This window comes from Myotis myotis, unplaced genomic scaffold (genome assembly GCF_014108235.1).
Source record: "Myotis myotis isolate mMyoMyo1 unplaced genomic scaffold, mMyoMyo1.p scaffold_m19_p_12, whole genome shotgun sequence".
Classification (NCBI taxonomy): domain Eukaryota; kingdom Metazoa; phylum Chordata; class Mammalia; order Chiroptera; family Vespertilionidae; genus Myotis; species Myotis myotis.
Genome location: NW_023416316.1, coordinates 28,965,833 through 28,986,078, shown reverse-complemented (window position 1 = coordinate 28,986,078; position 20,246 = coordinate 28,965,833). Strand labels below are relative to the sequence as shown.

The window sequence follows — 20,246 nt, the reverse complement described above, 5'->3', positions numbered from 1 at the left end:
GAGCTGAGTTAGAGCAAGGGAAGAGCCTGGGAGACCAGTCAGAAAACCGCTGCTATAATATAAGTAAGAGGTGACAGTGGCTCAAACCTGGGGTGGTGAGAAGTGGTAACACCTATAGGATTTGCTGGTAGCTGCAAAGTGGTGTATGAGAGGAGGAAGGTATAACTTCAAAGTTTGGTTTTTTAAAAATATATTTTATTTATTATTTTACAGAGAGGAAGGGAGAGGGATAGAGAGAAACATCGATGAGAGAGAAACATCAATCAGCTGCCTCCTGCACGCCCCCTACTGGGGATGTGCCCACAACCAAGGTACATGCCCTTGACTGGAATCAAACCTGGGACCCTTCAGTCCGCAGGCCAATGCTCCATCCACTGAGCCAAACCAGTCAGGGCAACTTCAAAGTTTTTGACCTAAGTAATGGAAAGATGAATTTGCCATTTACTGAAACAGGAAACTGTGGGAAGAGCAGGCTTGGGAGAAGAATATCTGTCCAGTAGGTGGTTGTACATGGGAGGCCACAGATAATGCCTGGATACAGAATTGGGATGGAAATCTAATTTTGGCAGCTGTTGGCATAGAATGGTATTTAAAGGTTGGTGAGATCATGTTGGGCTGGGGTGCGGGGGTGGTTGTGAAAGAGAAGGGTTCTGAGAACTGTGCCCTGGGCACCTTATAATCTACAGGGCAGCAAGCTACAGACAGGGCAAGAGTCAGAGATCCCCAGAACCAGAGCTGAAACTGAAACTAAGTGGAGTCCTGTGGGGTGAGGGTCTCTCGGATTTTCTTCCAAGTTTCCTAGGAGAGTGTGGGCTTCTCTTGCCCTGACTCATCTGAACCTCCTGAGGCCCCAGGACACAATTCATTTAAGGCCCCAGAGTATTCAGGCTCCAGATCCAGGGGACATCATAGAGCTTGGATGCCTCCTTCCCTTTGGCCTCCTCCTCTCTTAAACATAGGTGCTCCCCAGGGCTTCATCATCCCTCCCTGATCCACCATCTGCAAGCTTTCAAATGCCACCCTGGGCTTCAAAGCTCTCTCTCTAGCTCAGGCCTATATCTTCCCTGAATGTCCCACAGGCACCTGCAATCTAGCATGTCCAACCTTCAGACTGTTTCCTGGTACGTCCACCACCTATCCAGTTTTCCTAACCCTAGTAATGGGCCTCCCTTAGTTCATATTCTCTAATGTCTCTTCACTTGGGGCCAGAAGCCAGGACACAGGTAAGGGAATGTGTGGTGTTGGGTATGGGGTGTGGGGAAGGCAAGAACACATTCTTGCTGGCCCTAGCCGGGCTGTTGTAGGGAGCTGTAGTGACCCCCATGTGAGGAATCCTTATCGGTCAGCAGGTATGTGGTTGAGTCCCTGAAGGACTCAAAGGTGCAACTGTAGATTTATTGGCCTCATCTTTGTGCCTGGGTATGCCTGGTCCTAAGCTGTGTGTCTTCCCTCTCAGTCCCTGAGCCTACTGCCCCCACTCACCCAGGTCCTCCTGCCCTTGGCTCCTGAGCACAGACACAAGGGGAGACCATGAAGTCTGGAAAACTCTACTTGGCCTTGCCCTAGTCAGTTTGGCTCAGTGGATAGAGCATCAGCCTGGGGACTGAAGGGTCCTGGGTTGTGGCTCGAGCCCCAGTAGGGGGCATGCAGGAGGCAGCCAATCAATGATTCTCTCTCATCATTGATGTTTCTATCTCTCCCTCTCCCTTCCTCTCTGAAATCAATAAAAAATAAAATAAAAAAAAACTCGGCCTTCAACCTTGCTCCATCACCATGGATTACAAAACTGAAACCTGAAGCACTTTACTCCTCTGAGCCTCATTATCCCCACTTTACAGATGAGGAAACTGAAACCCAAGAGGTTCAATAACCTGCCAAAGTTTGATGAGGGGCACTTGAGTGTTTGAGGGGGTTTATGCATTTGTGTGGTTCTTATTGTTTTCAGTGTTTTGTTATTTTAACTGTACCTGTATGTAATATGCATGTTTACAGACTACATTCCAATATATTTAAAAAACAAAAACTAGCCAAGCTTGCCGTGGCCAGTGTGGCTCAGTTGGCAGGAGTGTCATCCCATACACACTGAAAGGTTGTGGGTTCAATCCCCAGCCCTGGTCAGGGTGCATGATCAGTGTTTCTCACATTGATTTTTCTCTCCCTCTCTCTATAAAAATTAATGAAAATGTCCTCAGGTGAGGATTTTTTAAAAAAACAACTAACCAAGATCATATCAATAAGGACTAAAATCCCTACTCTCTACCCCTTACTGAGCCAATATCCCCAGGCCTCAGTTTCCTTGGATATAAGATGGGCATGATGGCATGAGATCCATGAGAAGGTGTAGAGTGACAACAAACACACTCCCTGCATGCCAGGCATAGCTCATTTTGTCATCCCAGCAGCCCTATGGGGTGGGAACTGTAATTGTCCTGTCTTACCTAAGATCATACAGCTAGTGAGAAGCAGAGCTAGTATTTTGATCCAGGCCTTTTTCTGTGCTCTTAGGTGCCATAGGATCATCTCAGTGGTGCACAGGAGGTCTGGGCTCCTGGCTATTCCCGCTCCAGAGTCAGCATAGAGGTGGGTAAGGAGCCGAGGTCAGATTTGGACTCTGAGTGGTCATAGCCTCCTCCTCCTGAGAGTTTTCGCACCCCAGCCTGGCCTGAGATGGCTACTCCCACCCCTTCCAGGGTTGCAAAACCCCACCCGAGGGAGGAGACAGACCAGCCAGACCAGGGTGCTACCTGTGGGTGCCTCTCCCCTAGAGGCCCTGAGTGGGAGTGGGAGAACAGGCTGGACAAGGGAGTAAGGGCTCTTCCCAAAGCCAGGACCACTAGGCTGAGCACCAAACCTTTTATCTGCAAAGCCCTGGAGAGGCCTGGCCTAGAGCTAGTAGTTCTTTCTGCCCCACCCCTGTCCCCCTCTACAGCCTCAGCTGGATAGGGCATAGGGTGGGTAGGGAACTAGTATAACATGAGGCTTCCAAGTTCTGGAAGAAGTTAGAGCTGGGGGGCTCCCCAGACACCAACAGATTGAGGCCTCATTGTACAGATAGGGAAACGAAGGCCCAGGAAAGGGAGGGGGTCCTCTCCGTGTCACACATCCAGCCCATACTGGGCCTGGGAGTGGAGCCAGGACTCCCACGGCTCATGTCCTAGCCTGGCTCCCAGAGCTGCACAGGTATGTTTCCTGGGTCCAGCCAGGGAGTGGTTACAGGAGGGATTCCATGAGAGTGTGTGTGTGTGTGTGTGTGTGTGTGTGTGTGTGTGCGCGTGTGTGTGTGTGTGCGCGCGCGCACGCTCATGAGAGAGAGGAGAACCCAGATAAGAAACCACAGGCACCATGATACCTGCCCCGCCCCTCCCCTCCCCTCATCCTGCTCTCTTTCCTATCCTGTCCTTCCTTTCTTCCTCCCTGCAGTGAAACCTGCCTCTCTCCTCCAGGGACCTCCCTCGCCCTCTACCCTAAGCCTTGGTCTCACCTCTCCTCTAAGCCTGGCCTCAGTTTATCCTATCCCTCTTCTTTGACCTCATCTTCTTTCACCCACCCCCCCTCCCCATTGCCAGCAGCGGCCCCTCCACGTTCCCACCTCAGAACCTTAGCACTGGCTCTTTCCTCAGCCTGGCGTGCTCTTCCTCTGTGTCCATATGGCTCACTTCCTCACCTCCTTCAGGTTTTACTCAGAGTCACCTTAGTGAGGCCTGTCTTTACACCCACACACTTCCTATCCCCCTTTCCTGCTTTTCCTTCTAACACGTTTTGCACAGAATACCAGCTCTAATGAGAACAAGGACTTCTGTGAATCTTCTTTGTGCCTGTATCCTCAGCACTGCAATGGTGTCCGGCATGCTGTAGGCTTTCAGCCAACATCTGCCAAGGGAATGAAAGGGGTCTGTGCTCTGCTGAAGTGCTCTGTGATGGGTCGGGCTCATCTAGCTTGACATTGGGATCAGAATCTGCAGGATGTTATGGCAACAGGCCTAGAGCAGGTCTATGTCAGAGCAGTGGACAGTAGGCAGGGGTTCTGGAGGGACCCACTGGCTGCCTTAGCTCTGAGACCAGGGACATAAAGATGCCAGAAGGCTGAAGTAGTCAGTGAGGGACAAAGGAGGGTAGCAACCAGAACCCTGGGACCCATATATGCCTCTCCTACCTGTGACTGAGGCCTTATGGTTATGCTGCTCTGAACCACCAGGAATTAGAAAGGCCGCTCTCCTCGTGTTCACAGAGCCACTGAGGTTCAGAGAGGAGAAGAGAGGCTTATCCAGGGTCACAGGGGGAAGCAGCTGGCTGGGACTTCCAGCTGTGGGCCTTCCCTGTGACCCCCAGGCCTGTTCCCTGGTTAAGCTCTCCACTCTGGGATGTCAGACATACCTCTCTCCTTTCTCCCTGGGTCCCCTATAATCTTCCCACCACCTATTCTCATGCTATAGCCATTTTTCATCTTTTAAAATATATGAAACCCATGTAGGTGTATATATCAGCTATATATTAAGAAGCACAATCACCTAACCCATAAATTTTTCCCAACTCCAAAACTAGAAAATTATTAATAGCTTCCACCACCCCTGTGCTCTTCCCCATCTCATCTCCCATTTCTATAGTCCTATATCCCTGGAAGAACCATCCCTCCCCCTGTCCCCCCACCCCCCGCTTTTTTAAAGTAGTTTTATCATGTGTTTGCTCAAAGAATATGTTACTTTTGCATGTTTGTCAACAGTCTAACTGGTGTCATACTGTATACAGTCTACTGCATTACTTTTTATGCCTCCAAAATACTTCCTTGTTGCAGGTAGCTATTGTGCCTTAGTTTTTATTTATGTATCAAACCTATTGTGTGTGACTGTATTGCAATGTATGTATCTATTCCCATGTAGGTGGACATTTGGATTGTTTCCAATGCCCCCTGACCATCCACTCTGTGCCCCCTTTCAGCCAAATCTCCTGAGGCGCCCACTGCACACCTCACAGCCTCCTCCTGGCTGTGCTCCTAAGATCCTGCTCACTGGCCCTTTCACTCTCCCATGGCCCCAGCTATATCCACACACCCACAACTTTTTCAATCTCATTCTTCAACTCTTTTTTGAACTCCAGACTATACAAAAGACATAATTGTTTATTGAGCATTTACTATGTGCCAAGCACTATTCTCAGCATTATATATGTTTTATTCCATTGAATATCCACAGCAATGCAAATGTAGGTAATAACAACATTACAAAAACAAAACAAAAACCGAGTCCCAGAGAGGTTGAGTAACTTGCCCAAGACTACACATCTCTTGCCCTTCAAGTCCCATAGACAACTCAAGCTCAGCATGTCCACCATATAACTTGTCACTTCCTTTCCAAACCAGTCCCCCTCCCATGCTCTGCTCTCAGTGGAGACATCTCCAGTGTCACAGGCCCAAGCCAGAAACTGAAAGTAAGACCTGACTCCTGCCTTGTCCTCACCCACTCCTCCATCCAGTGCCAGCCCAAGTCCTAGTTATTGAGCAAAACCCTTCTCACCCACCAGCACTGACCTCTTAGGTGTGCTGCTGCGCCTCTCGGATTATTGCCTCTCACCATACTTGCTTGCAGGCCCCAATGTCTCCCTTTTCCACCAACCTGCACACAGCAGCTCAGGAGGACTTTCTAAATCTCCTCTCTCCATGTCCCTGCCTCCAGAAGAAAGCCCAGCCTCCTCTGCCCCCTGTCCCCTCAATCTGTAAAGTGCAGCAGCCAACCCCTGAAAGTATACCCCCCAACCCCAATTCTGTAGTATCTCCTCTGGGAAGCCATCCTTGGCCTCAGCTTTGAGGCCAGACTGTGAGCCCTCTATGAGCCCCACAGTCTCCATGTAGCCCCCTCTCCACCACTTAGCTCTTGACTCCTGTCCCCATTAGACTGTGTTTCTCGAAGGCAAAGACCCAGCCTCCTCCACTCAAGGCCTGCACACAGGAGGTACTCAATAATTGCTGAAAGGATAAACACACAAGCAATGGTAGGAACCATGGATAATGCTGCCTTCTGAGTCCCAGAAAGTAGGATGATTCCTGTCTGGCCCCAGAGTTGGTGTCTCCTGGCTGCCCTACCTCCATCCAACCTCCGGGCCTGTCCTCTTGAACTCCATGAGACCTTTTCCTGTCTCTACACCTTTTAGAAGGATTTGCCTCTCTGCATATTCTTTTCTAGCTCTGGAGTTTCTTAACATGGGACAGCTCTGACACCAGGAATAAGGAAGAGGAGTCTAACCCCTTACATACTTTCCGTCTATCTACATCAAGCATTTTCAAGGGTGGGGGGTAATTTTGCCCCCAAGAGAGAGAAAATGGATTATTGGAAGGGGTAAATGAAAACGTTTACTATTTCTGTATAAAGCACAGGCATACGTAAAATACACAAACAGATATACAGTATCCTAGTATCTATGGTATTAAAATATCATGTAATGGGGGAAGTGGGGGTCTAGCCCTGGTTGATGTGGCTCAGTTGGTTAGGCATCGTCCTGTGTTCCAAAAGGTCGCCAGTTCAATTCCCGGTCAGAGCACATGCCTGGGTTTCAACTCAATCCCTGGTAGGGGGTGTGCAGGAGGCAGCCGATCAATGTTCCACTCTCACATCGATATTTTTCTTTCTCTCTCTAGAATTCAATAAAAAAATATTTAAAATTACATATATATATATATAGCTTGTGAGGTAGGGCAATGACAACAACAACAAAAAAAGTAGAGAAACTCTGACCTACATCATGCTTGGGCTTTGTCTAATCTGGTGCAAGGACTGACCAAAACTGAGGAAGAATCTTGAGTCCTATCCCAAGGAAGCTCAGGGTAGCAGCTCAGGGTATCCCCAGAACTGACTGCCCACTAGCTAGCTGTTGGTCTTTCCCCAAGCCATCCCTTTCCTATCCTATGCCTGAAAGCCCTCTGTTCTGTGTCTGGCATCTTTTGATCTTCTGTTCTTCCTGTGGCCTTTCCCCATTCTCCCCCAGGGGGCGCCGCAGCTCCCAGGACTGGAAGGAGTTGGAGGCCTCTTGGGTCCATTCTCTAGCTTTGGGCTATGGCATAACCCTAGAGTTCCTGGAAGAACCAGGAGGGAAGCCTAACCATAGGAGGCACCCAGGAAGCAAGGGTGCCACTGTGGGGCAAGGCTTTATTGTGGTGGGGATGGGGTCACAAAAAATCTTACTTAGAATTGCTGTACTTGGATGTTGTCACTTAAGGGTGGGACAGGCTGGACTGGAGTTCTGTTGTCGAGGGACACAGAGACAGAAGCAAGGGAGGAGTTCACAGTTTGGTGAGGCATGGTCTTGGGCAGTACAGGTGTTTGGTGGTCTTCATACTCCACAGGATTCTCCAGTATCTGGGGCTCCCGTGGGATAGTGAAGCCAATGAAGACCACGTAGATGATGCCACCTAAGTAGGCACCGAGGAGCGGTGCCACCACTGGCACCCACCACCAGTTCTTATCCCTGCAGGCAAGAGGCAGAGGCCTGGTGAGGGGGCCGATACCCAAGACAGCAGCTGCATCCACCTCATGCCGAGACGGGGTAGGCCTGAGAGTAGAGGAGTGACCCCCATCCTAACCCAGGAGTCACCCCTGAGCCTGAGACACTGGTCAGCTGTCCCTGATTCAGGAACAGAGGCTGATCTGGGGCAGGAGTTACATTCAGTCCAGAAGCAGGATCTGCATCCGTGCTAATCAGATGGAAGGTCAGGACCCACTCCTGCCTCCCCAGACCACCTGGCAGCTCTGCAGGACTCCTGTGCTGTTCCTCATATCACCTCCACCCCTCCACATGCAGGAAACCCACAGAAAACTCGAAGGAGTGGCTGGGCAGGGCAGTACCTGAAGACCTCTGTGCCCCAACCGGCAATAAAGGTGAAGAAGCGGGGAGGCAGGTCCCGGGATGGATTGATGGCATAGCCTGTGTTCATGCCCAGAGACACTCCAATGACGACAATAAGGATGCCAATCACCACGGCCTGTGTCCCTGGCAGGGCTGGGTTGTTACGTTTGTCCGTGATGGCAAGGAGACATAGCTGGAGCATCCCCGTAAGGAATACCTGTGGAGCAGATGCCATAGCAGCCACCAGGCCCCCTCGCCAAACCAGGGCCTCAACAGTGCTCCCAGGCTGAATCCCCTGGCAGAGATAGATCTTAGTACAGTTCCCATCAGAGTTCTTATCCCTCTGTGGCGGGGGGCTGCCTGCCGGCCCCTTCCTGAGGTGGGGAGGGCCTGTGGAGGGACAACCACCCTGAACCACTGACCTCATCCAGGAAGCCCCTCCACAATGTCATGTACTCAGGAAGGTAGGTGGCAAAAATGTTAGCAGTGGCTACAGGGCCAGTCACTGTCAGATTTCCGCCCGAGTAGTTCATAATGGCTGCTGTGGAGACGAATAGAGTGTGAAACTTCCCCTAGTCCAATCAGCCCCACTGTAGTCCCAGAAATAAGGCGGGAGGCAGGGGTTGGGAGCATCTCCAGGGCTTTTCTCGCCCAGACATTTTCACAGGCCAGGACACTGAGATCAGCTCTGCCCATAACTCAGAGGAGGAGGCTGAGGCCAGAAGTGGACAACCCAGGTCAGGACACTCACCGTAGAAGATGCCATAGATGCTGGCAGCAGCCAAGAAGGAACCCACGAACTGACCCAGTACATACACAGGAAACTTCTTCCAGGACAAGTGGCCTAGTGCACAGTTGGTGAAGGTCACCGCTGCGTTCATATGGGCGCCTGCAGGGTGGGCAAGTGTGTCGGGAGAGTGAGAGCAGATGCAACAACAGCAATAATATTGAGAGCCCCAACAATAATAATGAGGCAAGCATTTATGCAGTGCACTCTCACTTAATTCTCACAAGGACCCGGGGCAGAGACCACCGTCTCCATTTGGTCATTAAGGAACGTGAGGAGTGAAGAAATTAAATAGCTTGGCTACGTTGACCCAGGAGTCTGGGTGAGAAGGGGGCTTCAGGTATTCTCCCTCCCAGTGGGCAGTGGGGTGAGGCGCTGGATGACTGGGAGGAGGGGATGGCTGGGGGTGGGCAGGAAGAACCTGCAGGGGATCGCTGGCCTTGACAGTCGGGCAGGGCCCAGGCTCACTCACCAGAGACTTTCCCTGCCACGTGCACTCCAATGGCGACTCCGAAGCCAAAACCCAGGTTGACACCGAGGAAGCTCCCAAAATTTTCTCCTAGAACCATATGGGCCACGGAGCCAAGGCCAAACACCTGCGAGGGAGGGCCTCTGAAGGAACTGCCTTCCCAGAAGCCCCAACCTCAGAGGAGGGCTCAGAGCTCAGTTCAGGCTCCTCACCCTTGTGCCCTGGGCCTCCCCAAATCGCCCTGGGAGACCCTCTGCCATGCCCTCTTCCTCCGGAGACTTCCCTCCTCATGACCTCTCCCTACTCGTCCCTGTCAGGGCCTCTAAGACCTGACAGTGAGAGCTGGGTGGGAGTGTAAAAGGAACCCAAGTGGGACAGTGGAGACAGAGGCTCTATGGACACGTCCAGACCCCTAAACCCCAAGCCCACCTGAAGTTCCGGGGATGGCAGGGCCTCGAGGTGGACCTGGCTGCCGTGGATTGAACCTCAGAGCATCTCACACTTCAAGCCTAGCCTGAAGGAAGATTCTTCAAGGGATCTCCGAACTTCATGCCTGGGCTCTGCCATGGCCCCCACCCACATCAGCCCCGGGAGCCAGTGGGGTTCTGACTCGCACCCTTAGCAACATTTCCATTGCCCTCGTGTAATTCCTGAACTTCCAGCTCTTACCCATCCCTACCTGCTGGATCTCCTCAGGTGACACCCCCATGAATCCCCTTTGCAGGGAGAATAGAGGCCTGAAGCTAGGCCCTCACCACCTCCAGCCACTCACCTGAATCTATAGCTGCCTATCTCTTCAGCTCTCACACCTGCACCCAGCCTCTCCCTTCCTCTGCAGAGGCCTCCCTCTTGCCTGTATTGTCCACCCTCCCTTCACTGGCTCCCACAGACTCATGTCTCTTCCTTCCTAAAAGTAATGCCTCCCATCTCAGCCCAGCCTTCCTGTTCCCCTGTGGACACCTCTCCCCCTCCTGTCAGGCTCCAGGAAAGAACCCACTGGCTGGCTCCTTTATTCCCTTGCTCTCCCTCCTCAATCTGGCTTCTGCTTCCACATCTCACCAAGACTACAGCTCTCTCAGAGGGCTCCAGCCCTCTGGTTTCCCAAAGGTCCCTTCAGACATTGTCTTACTTGACTCTGCTGACTTTGACTCTCTTAACCACTCTGCTCCTGGGAAGTCCCTCCTCTCAGCCTCCATGACATGTCTCCGTCATGGTTTTCCTCCTCCCTCCCTCTCTACAGTTCCTTCCCACATCCTTTTTCCTTCATCTGCTCCATGAGGGTAGATGATCCCAGGGCTTTATCCCTGGCCCCTTTCATGTCTCGCCCCAGGCACTCTTCTTGAGTCTTCTTACCAGGTCTATGGCTCCAACTATGCCTCCTGCACTAAAATTCCCAAAACCTGCACCTGGGAGCCCGATCCCTGTTTCCCGATACCCGCTGGAAGTCTGGGTGTTCCACAGGCATCTTGGACTCTCTGTTGAAAGCTCACCATCTCAGAAAATGTGATCCTCATCCTATGTTCCCCGTTTCAGTTGGCCAAACCAGAAACTTGGATGTCATAAGTGAGAGGTTTCTCTCCCTCCTCCCCCACACCCACTCACTTCTGTTTACATTCTTCCCAGATCTTTTTCAGCCTCCTTGCACCCAGAGTGACCTTTCTAACACAGAGGTCTGATCATGTCTGCCCCTCATTTAAACATTCACTGGCACCCCTTCATTTCTAGGATAAAGTCCAAGCCCAGTAGGCCTCCATCCAAGACTCTTTGTAATTTCTGCCTCTCAGTTTTATATCTGCTCCAGTGTTCTCTTTGTTCAGCAATAGTATTACCGCTAAGTAATAATAACCACTTGTTGAAAATTTGCTATGTGCCAGGCACTGGTAAACATTACATCTCTCGCTTCCTTTAACCCTTACACCAACATACGCATGAGGTACTATTAATCTCCCCATTTGACAGATGAAACAATCCAAGGCTTAGAGAAGTTGAGTGACTTGGTCAGAGTACACAGTCTGCATGTAGTAAGCCAGAATTTGAATCCCAGGCAGTCACCTATGCCAGACAGCCTCAAACCAAACAACCACACTGCTCCCTGCACACCTCTGTGTTTTTCCATATGCTATTCCCTCTGTCTGGAATACCTGATCCTATATCCTGACAAAATGATAGTCTACTTTAAGGCCACACTCAGCACCTCCTTTGAAAAGTCCATGTGTTTTGGACATGTTGACTCTGAGGAACCTCTAGATGTCCAGATTGCTGGAAATCAGAGTCTGGATTTGTATCATCCAATGTGATGGCCACCAGCCACATGTGGCTATTATGTGCTTGGAATGTGGCTAGTCCCAACTGAGAGCTGCTTTAAGTGTAAAGTACAAATTCATCAAAGACTTAGTAGGAAAAGGAGAATGTAGAATCTTATTAAGAGTTGTATATTGATTGCATGTTGAACTGTTAATATTTTGGCTCTATGGATTAACTCTATTAAAATTCATTTCACTTGTCACTTTTTACCTTTTTAAAACTTTTAAAATTACATATATGGCTCATATTGTATTTCCCTTTGATAGTTCTAGAGTTTTTGAAAAAGATAACCTGGAGAACTGTGGACATGAGGACTACTTCTGAAGCCATCAGGGAGGATGAAAGCAGGAGAGAGGATGCAGAGTGAGAAAGCATCTGAGGGCTGAGCCTGGAGGGCATTAGAAATGCTCGCTGGAGCAGGTGTTGAAATGAAAAAAGAACAAAGAGAGAGTGTGTCCTGGACATCAGGGAGAAGCAGAGTTTCCAAGAAGGGTGTGGTCTACACAGTCCGGTGCAACCTTTTGGTCAAGTGCATGAAGGCCTAGAAGGCCTCCCTTTGGATGTAACAATCAGAGGTCATTAATAATGTGATGAGCACTGTATCATCAGGCCATGGGGACAGAAGCCAGGTCTTAGAGGCTGAGAGGTGAGTAGGTAGCGAGGAAGAGTTGAAGGGCTCCAGACCCTCAACCTTTGTGAACCTGCCTGAGAAGGGAGTGAGAATGTAATAAATGAAGGGGCTTATGGGATGAAGGGAGGGATGTCTTGTTCTGTGTTGTGCTGTTTTAAGTAGACTTTGGTATGTTAAGATCGAGAGAGAGAGAGAGAGAGGCTGGAGATGACGGAGAGAGGAAAAGGATGGGGTAAAGTATCTCAGTAGACTGAGGGATGGGACTGACAGGATTGAAGGAGGGGCCCTGCCTGAGTGGAGGGGGAGAAATATGGATACACAGGTAGGTGTGTTCTGGTGGTGAGAGGGACAGGTGGGTAAGGAGCCAGACACAGAAGCCCACCTGATGGTTTTCTCTTTCAAGCTGGAGGCCAAGCCATTTGCTGATTTAAAAAACAGGCAGTCCCCCCAGCGTGGCTCAGTGGGTGAGTGTGGACCTATGAATCAGTGAGTTATGGTTCAATTCCCCGCCTGGGTTGTGGACTTGATCCCCACTGTGGGCCATGCCGGAGGCAGCCAATCAATGATTCTCTGTCATCATTGATGTTTCTATCTTTCTCTCCCTCTTCCTTTCTCTCTGAAATCAATAAAAGTATATCTTTAAAAAGAAAAAATAATAATAAAATAAAAAACAGGCAGAGTACAGAGCAGCTTTGGGAAGCCTGAGGAAAAGTGAAATAGCCTGGATAGAGTAGGGCAGAGGCAGTGAGCAGGGCCCACTGGGTTCCTCAAGAGCCCTAGGACAGGTGCAGAGGGGCCCAGAAGTGGGCCAGCTTAGGGCCAAGGGTAGGATGAGGCAGGAAATGACAGGAACAGATGGGCTGTGGGAGTGGGGAGTGAGGTCAGGACAGACTGACAGGTTTGGGAGGTGTTGGGAAGTGCAGGGAGTGGAGCCAGCATGGAAGGTCTGAAGACGAAGGGTCCTTTATTTCCAAGAAGGAGCTCAGAACCATTTGCTAAAAATAGTGAATGAGCGAATAAACCGCACCTGGTCTCCTGTGTCATGGTTGCTAAATGGCAGCCATGGGCCTAATCCATCCAACACATGTGCTTGGTTTCGATAACTTAGTTTTGACAATCAGAAGTTTCAGCTTCTCTTGAGGAATCAGAAGCCCAGGTAATGCAAACCCACATTCCACCCTGCACGGCAACAGTCAGCTGGAGCAGTGGCAGCTGCGTCCTTGCACAGGTCGGCACTCTGCAGTCAGGCCCCTTCCACTCTGAGTTGCTCTCTCTGGCCCCTGGAGCAAGTAAGTTTGCACCCCTGCCCTATGGTCCAGTTCACGTCTACAGCTGGTTTTTCAGATCCCTGATGGCCCACCTCCTCCCTTCCTGGTCAGTAAATGTGGCCAAGTCCTTCCAACAGTCAGAAGGCCAGCCTCAAAGACAACACTCTCATAGATGGCAGAGAGGAATTGAGTAGAACAGCCCATTTCCCTCATCCTGGACACAGTAAATGGAGCCCAAGGTCACACTTGCTTTTCTTGTAAAACCTTTACCCTGATGATTCACTGAACTTCCTATCAATTTGGCACAGGCCCAACAAATAACAATAACACAATGCTTAAACCTCCCAAAGTTCTTTTACATGTGTTACTTTTAATTCTCACAGCAAATCTGAATGGCAAATGTTTCTGCTCCCACTCTACCGATGGGGAAAACAAGGCTCAGAGTGAGGTCTTGGACTATGTGGAGCCCAAAAGTGAGGGCCTTATCTCAGCTGGGGGCTAGTTAACAAACCAGGGTGTTAGAAACCCTGCCATCACTAAACAAAGACACAGAGCATAGAGGTTAAGGGTCAAGACCATGATGTTAGACTAGACTGGATTTAATTTTACCTTAAAATGTGACTTGAGGCAAGTACCAGTCTCACGGAGTCTCAGTTCCCCCCTCTGAGAAGTGGGGGTAATTTCTCAGAGGGGGGAACTCTGTTTGAGGATTGGGAAGGTATTGCACTTAAGGGGCTTAGTTTAGAATCAGTGCCTGGAGTGCAATAGGTGCTCAATAATAATCTCCATAAAAGGAAGAGAAATGCAGACATGGGCAGGCATCAATGGGTGGTGCCTTTTTCTCTAAGAGATTTCGAAGGAAGCACCCTCCTGCCTCCAGGGTTCCAAGGTTTAATAGTCCTCATGGGACTGGAATGTTTTGTCATAAATGAATTACTTTGCCCTGGTTTAAGGCAGGACAGAATCCAGTGCTGTCCTCGTAGCCCAGGAGCCAAGCAGGAAGGTGAGTAATGGGGGAGGGAGAGAGTGGAAGGCAGGGAGGAGAAAGCAGCTTAGAGCACTTGTCATAATGACCAGACACCAACACAGGGGTCCTACATGTGAACTGGGTGTTGGGCTCTTGGTCTTCCTCACACAAGTCTGCCAGGTCAATGTTAGTTTCACATTTACTAACGAGGAAGCTGGAGTGTTAACAGTTAAGATACTATGAAAGATCACACAAGGAGAGGGTAGCAGAGCCAGAATTCAAACCCATCTCCAAAGCCCACGAAGGCCCCATTCAGCACATTTTATGACTGAGAAGGCACACTCAGAGGCACAGAGAGATCTGCTCCAGGCAGATCTCAGTGGCAGGATAAGAACCCAGACATCCAGAGTCCCTTGGGCTCCGTAAGTCCCATCATCTCCTATTCTGGGGCGCATGCACACACACACACACACACACACAGACTCACACACACTGTTACACTCATTCACATATACTCACACACAGTTACACTCATATTCACGTGCACACACACGCATGCACGCAGTTACACTCATATTCATGTGCGCGCACACACACTCAGGCACACTTACACTGTCTCACACACCCTGCCTCTCTTCCCACTTCCTCTGGCGTGCTCCTGGCTGCCTTTACTTTTCATCCCAGAGGCTGCCCCTTCTTTTCATGGACCTGGGTTCTCCCTAAGGTGCAGACAAGCATGGCTACAGGTCAGGGGCAGAGGCTGGCTGGGGAAGGTGGCAGAGCTGAAGCAGGGGAGGAGGGAGTTTCCAAGAAACGGCATCTCCTGGTTGAGGTCTCGTTTCTGTCCTATCACCCACTAAAAGAGCCCTTGCCAGGTCCCCAGTGACTTCCATGTTGTCAAACCGCATGGACCCTGGTCAGTTCTCACCTTCTCTGTCTGCTGACCACTCCCTCCTGTGGGCCCCCCACACTCCCGTCACCAGTCACTGCCCACTTTCTCCTTCCACTCTCTGGCCGATACTTCCCAGGCCCCTTTGTGTGCCATTCTTCATTCTCTCTCCTCAGAGTACTGTCTCTTCATATACACTCTCACTGAACAGTTTTTTAATCACCACCCATATTCTGATGAACTCTAACTGCATACGTCCAGCCCAAGCTTCTGTCATGAGCTCCAGGCCTCTATAACCAGCCACCTCCTAGATTTCTTCCCAGGCACCGCACCTGATCATGTCCAAACTGACTTTACCTCTCGCCCTGTGCTGGACCCAGGGCTCAGAATGGCCCCCTTGGCACTTACCCCACATCTATGGCTTAAGAAACCTCCTTGATTCCACCTTCTACAACTGCCTCAAACATGTGCTTTCTTCTCTATCCCTGGACCATTCGCCATTCTTTGTCCTAGGTCTTTGCAACAGTCTCTTAACCGGTTCCCCTCACCTCACTCAGCCTTGCCCATTCTGTTGAGACTCCACACTACCCCCAGAATTTCCTTCTAAAAATCCAAATCTGACCACATCATTCCCTTGCTTGAAGACCTTCAGTGTCTCCCCTTTGCCCTCAGTATTAATTCTCAAAACCTGACACTTGCCTTGGCCTGTGTGCTCAGTGGTTAGAGCATTGGCCTGCACACTAAAGGGTCGCAGGTTCAATTCCTGGTTAAGGGCACATAACTCACATCGATGTTTCTCTCCCCCCCCCCCCCCGCCCTCCCTCCTACTCTCTCTAAAAATCAATGGGAAAAAATATCCTCGGGTGAGTATTAACAAAAAAGAAAAAACCTGACACTCAACATTCTCTCCAATCTCTTTCCTCTTGGTGTCCCTTCTCCCCACTTCCAGTCATGCCCCCTGACACTCCCAGCCCATAATTTTGTTCTGCCTCCACAAAGTATGAGCCCTTTCTCTCCCAAAAAGACGGTGATAAAGGCAGAGTTCTCTCCTTACTTTCCTATGCTTCCCCCTCAGGCTCCTAGATCAGAGACGGGAATGGGCAATGTGACCCAGGAGGCCAGCAATGGGAGGGTCATGGATTGCCCTCACTGAGCCCCAGCCTCTCGAAGTCTTGGGTTCGTGCCCCTTCCTCAGAACCCCATTATGACACTCACCATCATGACAAATGTGCTCATGAGCTCAGCCAGGAACTCTCGCACCATCTCCTTCTGCAGTATTGCTTGCATCCTTATTACCACGGGCGACGGGATCATCTTGACCTTGCGGGTGGACCTGAAGCAGCAGCCCAAACCCATAAGCAGAAGTGAGACTCAAGTACACTTGCTACCTACCCATCAGCCCATTAACTCACAGCTGAGTTAATGGGTAACCCAGTGGACTGTCCACACACACACACCTCCTGTTGCTCCGGGCTGCTGAGACAGCTGGGATCAAAGACACCTGAGTGCCACGGGGACATGGAGCGGGACTGGGGTTAGATAATCGGGTCATGCCCCTTCTTCTTTCCGGTAGGGACTGTACCAGTGGGAAGACCACACCAACAAGGCCAGTTGGCAGAGGGGCAGTTGGGGATCTAATTGATGCAATCTGTGGTGCCAAGGAGCCCCGGGCAAGAAGCAAGTGGGAGAGAGCAGGGAGGAAGGTGGAACTCAATTGTCTGTCTGTCTGCCTGCCTGCCTGCAGGAACCAGGTACCTGAGGACACAGGCAAGGCATCAGGCAGGACCTGACAACCGAAAGGCATTCTGCACGCAGCACAGGGTGAGACAAAGTCTGCTCCCAGGCTCTATAAACAGCACTCGGGCCTGAAATGTGCACCAGGTTCTGCCAAAGATGAGGGGGTTTGCAAAGTGCACCCGCTCAAAACCAGGTCAACACAACAGATGTTGAGTGAGTGAGTGAGCGAGTGAGTGAGTGAGTGAACAAATGAGAGGAAGGGAGAGAGGAAAGGAGGATCTTACTCCTTGGTGTATTCTCAGTGCCTAGCACAGTGCCAGACACATAGGTGTTCCAATATATATAGTAGGATGAATAAAAACTGGGGAATTCATCTGTCTTTCCATTAGATCCCCAGAACTTCCTGCAGTGCCTGGCCCATGGTAGATGCTTAATAAATATTTAATAAACTCATGATTGGGTGGATAGAGGAAAAAGTGAGTTATAGGCTCTATCGTCTGTTGGGGGTGGGATGGGATAGAGCTTGAGTTTGGAGGAGATGGGGTGCAGAGGCTAAAGAGGAGAAAGAGAGGTGGAGATAACTCTAAGTGTGGCCTTTGGTGCGTGTTAAGACTGGTGACCCTCCCTGTTGACTGCCTGAAGCTGACACTAGGCACTTACTACCTTGCTCTGCTTGGGATAGCAACGTCACCCCCCAACACCCCAGGCCTCCTAAATTTCCCCAGCCTCACAGCAGCAAAGAGTAAGCAGAGGGAGTGAGAAATGTGAACCAGGCATGGACACACCACCTTTTGCTTTTCTGGCAGGGCCCCCATGTTCATTGCTCACCCACCTCAGTCCTTGCTCTGTCCTTATCCCAGGAAAACAAACCCAGGGCTGCGCATTGGAGGGATACAGAGTTGCCTGGATGATCCATTGGCTCCCATCCAACTCCAGCTCCCATGCATCACCATGTATGGTCGGTCACCTTGCCCCCATGACTGGCCTCCTTAGCCCCAAAGAAGAGCCTATGAGCAGCCTGAGGCAGTCAGGGACCCAAGAACAGTCCTGGGAAGGTGCCACAGAGGCAGAGGAGAGGTGGATAGAGCAGGAAGTATGTCCTACGGGGAAAGATAGAGCGAGGAAAAGGGGGTGGGGTGTGATTTTAAATAGAGCAGTCAGAGTGAACCTCATTGAGAATGTGGCATTTGAGCCCTGGCCAGGTAGTTCAGTTAGATGCAGGAGCAGGGAACCTTTTTTCTGCCAAGGGCCATTTGAATATTTATAACATCATCCATGAGCCATGCAAAATTATCAACTTAAAAATTAGCCTGCTGTATTTGGTCAAACATTTAACTCACACCTAATGCCTTGGCAGGGCCAGACCAAATGATTTCGCAGGCCTTATATGGCTCAAGGGCCGGAGGTTCCCTACCTCTGAGCTAGAGCATCATCCTGATACACCAAGATTGCAGGTTTGATCCCCAGTCAGGGCACAGACAAGAATCAACCAATGAACGCATAAATAAGTGGCACAACAAATCAATCTCTCTCTCTCTCTCTCTCTCTCTCTCTCTCTCTCTCTCTCTCTCAATACATAAATAAATAAATAAGATGTGGCATTTGAGCAAAGACACAGGTAACTATGGGAAGAGTAATTCAAGCAAAGGAACAGTCACTGAAGGACGGAGGTAAGGAAGCTCCAGTGTGGCTGGAGTGGGCAGAGTTGGGCTGGGGTAGGGGAGGTCAGAGGAAACAGACTAGGGAGGTAGGGCCTTGGCCATTGCAAGGACTTTGGCCTCTATTTCACCCCAAAGGAACCTGAGCCTGAGAGGGTGAGAGGTAGTGAGTTTAGTTCAGTTGAGCACCACCACTGACCAACCCCTGGACCCTTACCCAGGTCTTTCTGAGCTTCCCTTCACCCCAGGGCCCAGCCTGTGCTTTGCTATAGGCACAGGTGGGAGAGGCCCTTTCTCTGGGCTCCATGAGCTACTGAGGGCATCAGCTGGCATGAGGGAGAGGCTTAGGGTGGGGCAGAGAGGGCACTGGGTGCACTGGGGGTGGGAGATGGGGGGCTGGTATAAGGGAATGAGTGAGTGCTTACCGCTTCTTCTTGTCCACTTGAGTCATGCTGGCAGAGAGATTTAGATACTGTGGAAGCAGAGAGAGGTCACTAGGGTTTGGGGGTACAGAACTTGGCCCCGCATTTTCATCAGACCTCAGCCTCCAGGAGAAGCCACAGGACCAGTTGCTACTGGTTCCAACCCCTCAACCCAGCCAACCTGGCAGGGAGTAGGCATGCGGCTGGCTGTGCTTCAGCCAATGGGAAGAGGTCCTGGAGTCCTACCCCCCTACCATGCTGTCCTCAGGACCCTAACCTCTGGACCAGGCCCTTCAGAGCTCCTCTGACCTTCCCAGGTCTGAGACACACTTTGGACAGTGGGGTGACCACAGACTCCCCTCAGTGGCTCCACCCTCACACGTGCGGCTATTATTGCCTTGAGTCTAACCTCAAGCACTCTGGCTGCTGACTTCAACTGTGACTTTCCAGGGCCTCTTCCTTACACACACATATGCACACAGGATGAGCTTCTAAAAATTCATTTAGTCCATACCCCCCTCAGAGCAAGGTTTGTCTTTCTCACCATTCCTGGAAATTCCTTATATTCCCACTTTCCTTGGAAATGGCAGCACGAATATCTCTTGAGGTTCCCCATCCCCCTTGTTCTCTAGCCCAGTTCCCTCTCGCTGCAGCAGTCACCACCCTAGCCTGACTGCAGAACCCCTTTAGCCCCGGCCCCAGCCTCTCAAGGGGGAGAGGCCACTCCAGCAACGCCAGCAATAACCCATCTCTCTGATCCTCATCCCTCCTGCTTCAATCCGATGTCGCTGGTCTCCACTCTCTCCTGGCCCCACCCCCTCACCCTGCTGACAGCCCAGCGCCACACATCCTCCCAATCTGCTCCACCACTGATCCTCCCAGCATTCAATTTACAGGTAAGAAAACAAGCCCAGAGAGAGTGTCATGCAGCAACTCAGGACTAAACCAGAACAGACATCCAGGCTTTCACCTCCCAGCTGGGGTTTCTTCCCCTGATGGTCACATGGTCACCTCTTCCATGTGGTTCCCAGGGAATGGCATTCCCAGGCCTGGGTCCCAGAAGAGGCCCCTTGTCCCAGCCCTGCCCTAGAGTCAGACTCACTCTGCTGAAATGCCTTCTTTCTCAGCGTCCACTTTGGGGCCTTCTCAGTTAAAGCAGGTCTCAGTCTTGTTTCTCCATGACTGTCCCAAGCTCTGGCTGCTCCCTCAGCTGGGGCTCCGTTGTCCTTGTGTCCCTTGTCTAGGGCCCGCCCCTCAGCCCTCTTGGGGCGGCTCCAAGTG

General features: G+C 50.9%; 1 protein-coding gene across 3 annotated transcripts; it reads right to left on the bottom strand.

The window, feature by feature from the left end:
* Positions 1-6,574: 6,574 nt before the first annotated feature.
* Positions 6,575-20,246, bottom strand: AQP7 (aquaporin 7). 3 transcript variants are annotated; one of them, XM_036330586.1, is made up of 8 exons: positions 20,068-20,246; positions 18,969-19,015; positions 16,364-16,481; positions 9,093-9,216; positions 8,585-8,722; positions 8,256-8,371; positions 7,833-8,050; positions 6,741-7,455 (listed from the first exon to the last, which is right to left on the bottom strand). In XM_036330586.1, exons 2-8 carry the CDS (start codon positions 18,992-18,994, stop codon positions 7,173-7,175), a joined length of 1,023 nt encoding a protein of 340 aa, XP_036186479.1. In that variant the 5' UTR covers positions 18,995-19,015; positions 20,068-20,246; the 3' UTR covers positions 6,741-7,172. The 3 variants fall into 3 exon arrangements, with proteins under 3 accessions (XP_036186477.1, XP_036186479.1, XP_036186478.1); XM_036330585.1 differs by having other exon boundaries at positions 8,256-8,374; positions 20,068-20,200; XM_036330584.1 differs by lacking the exons at positions 16,364-16,481; positions 18,969-19,015; positions 20,068-20,246 and adding an exon at positions 6,575-6,624 and having other exon boundaries at positions 7,173-7,455; positions 8,256-8,374; positions 9,093-9,232.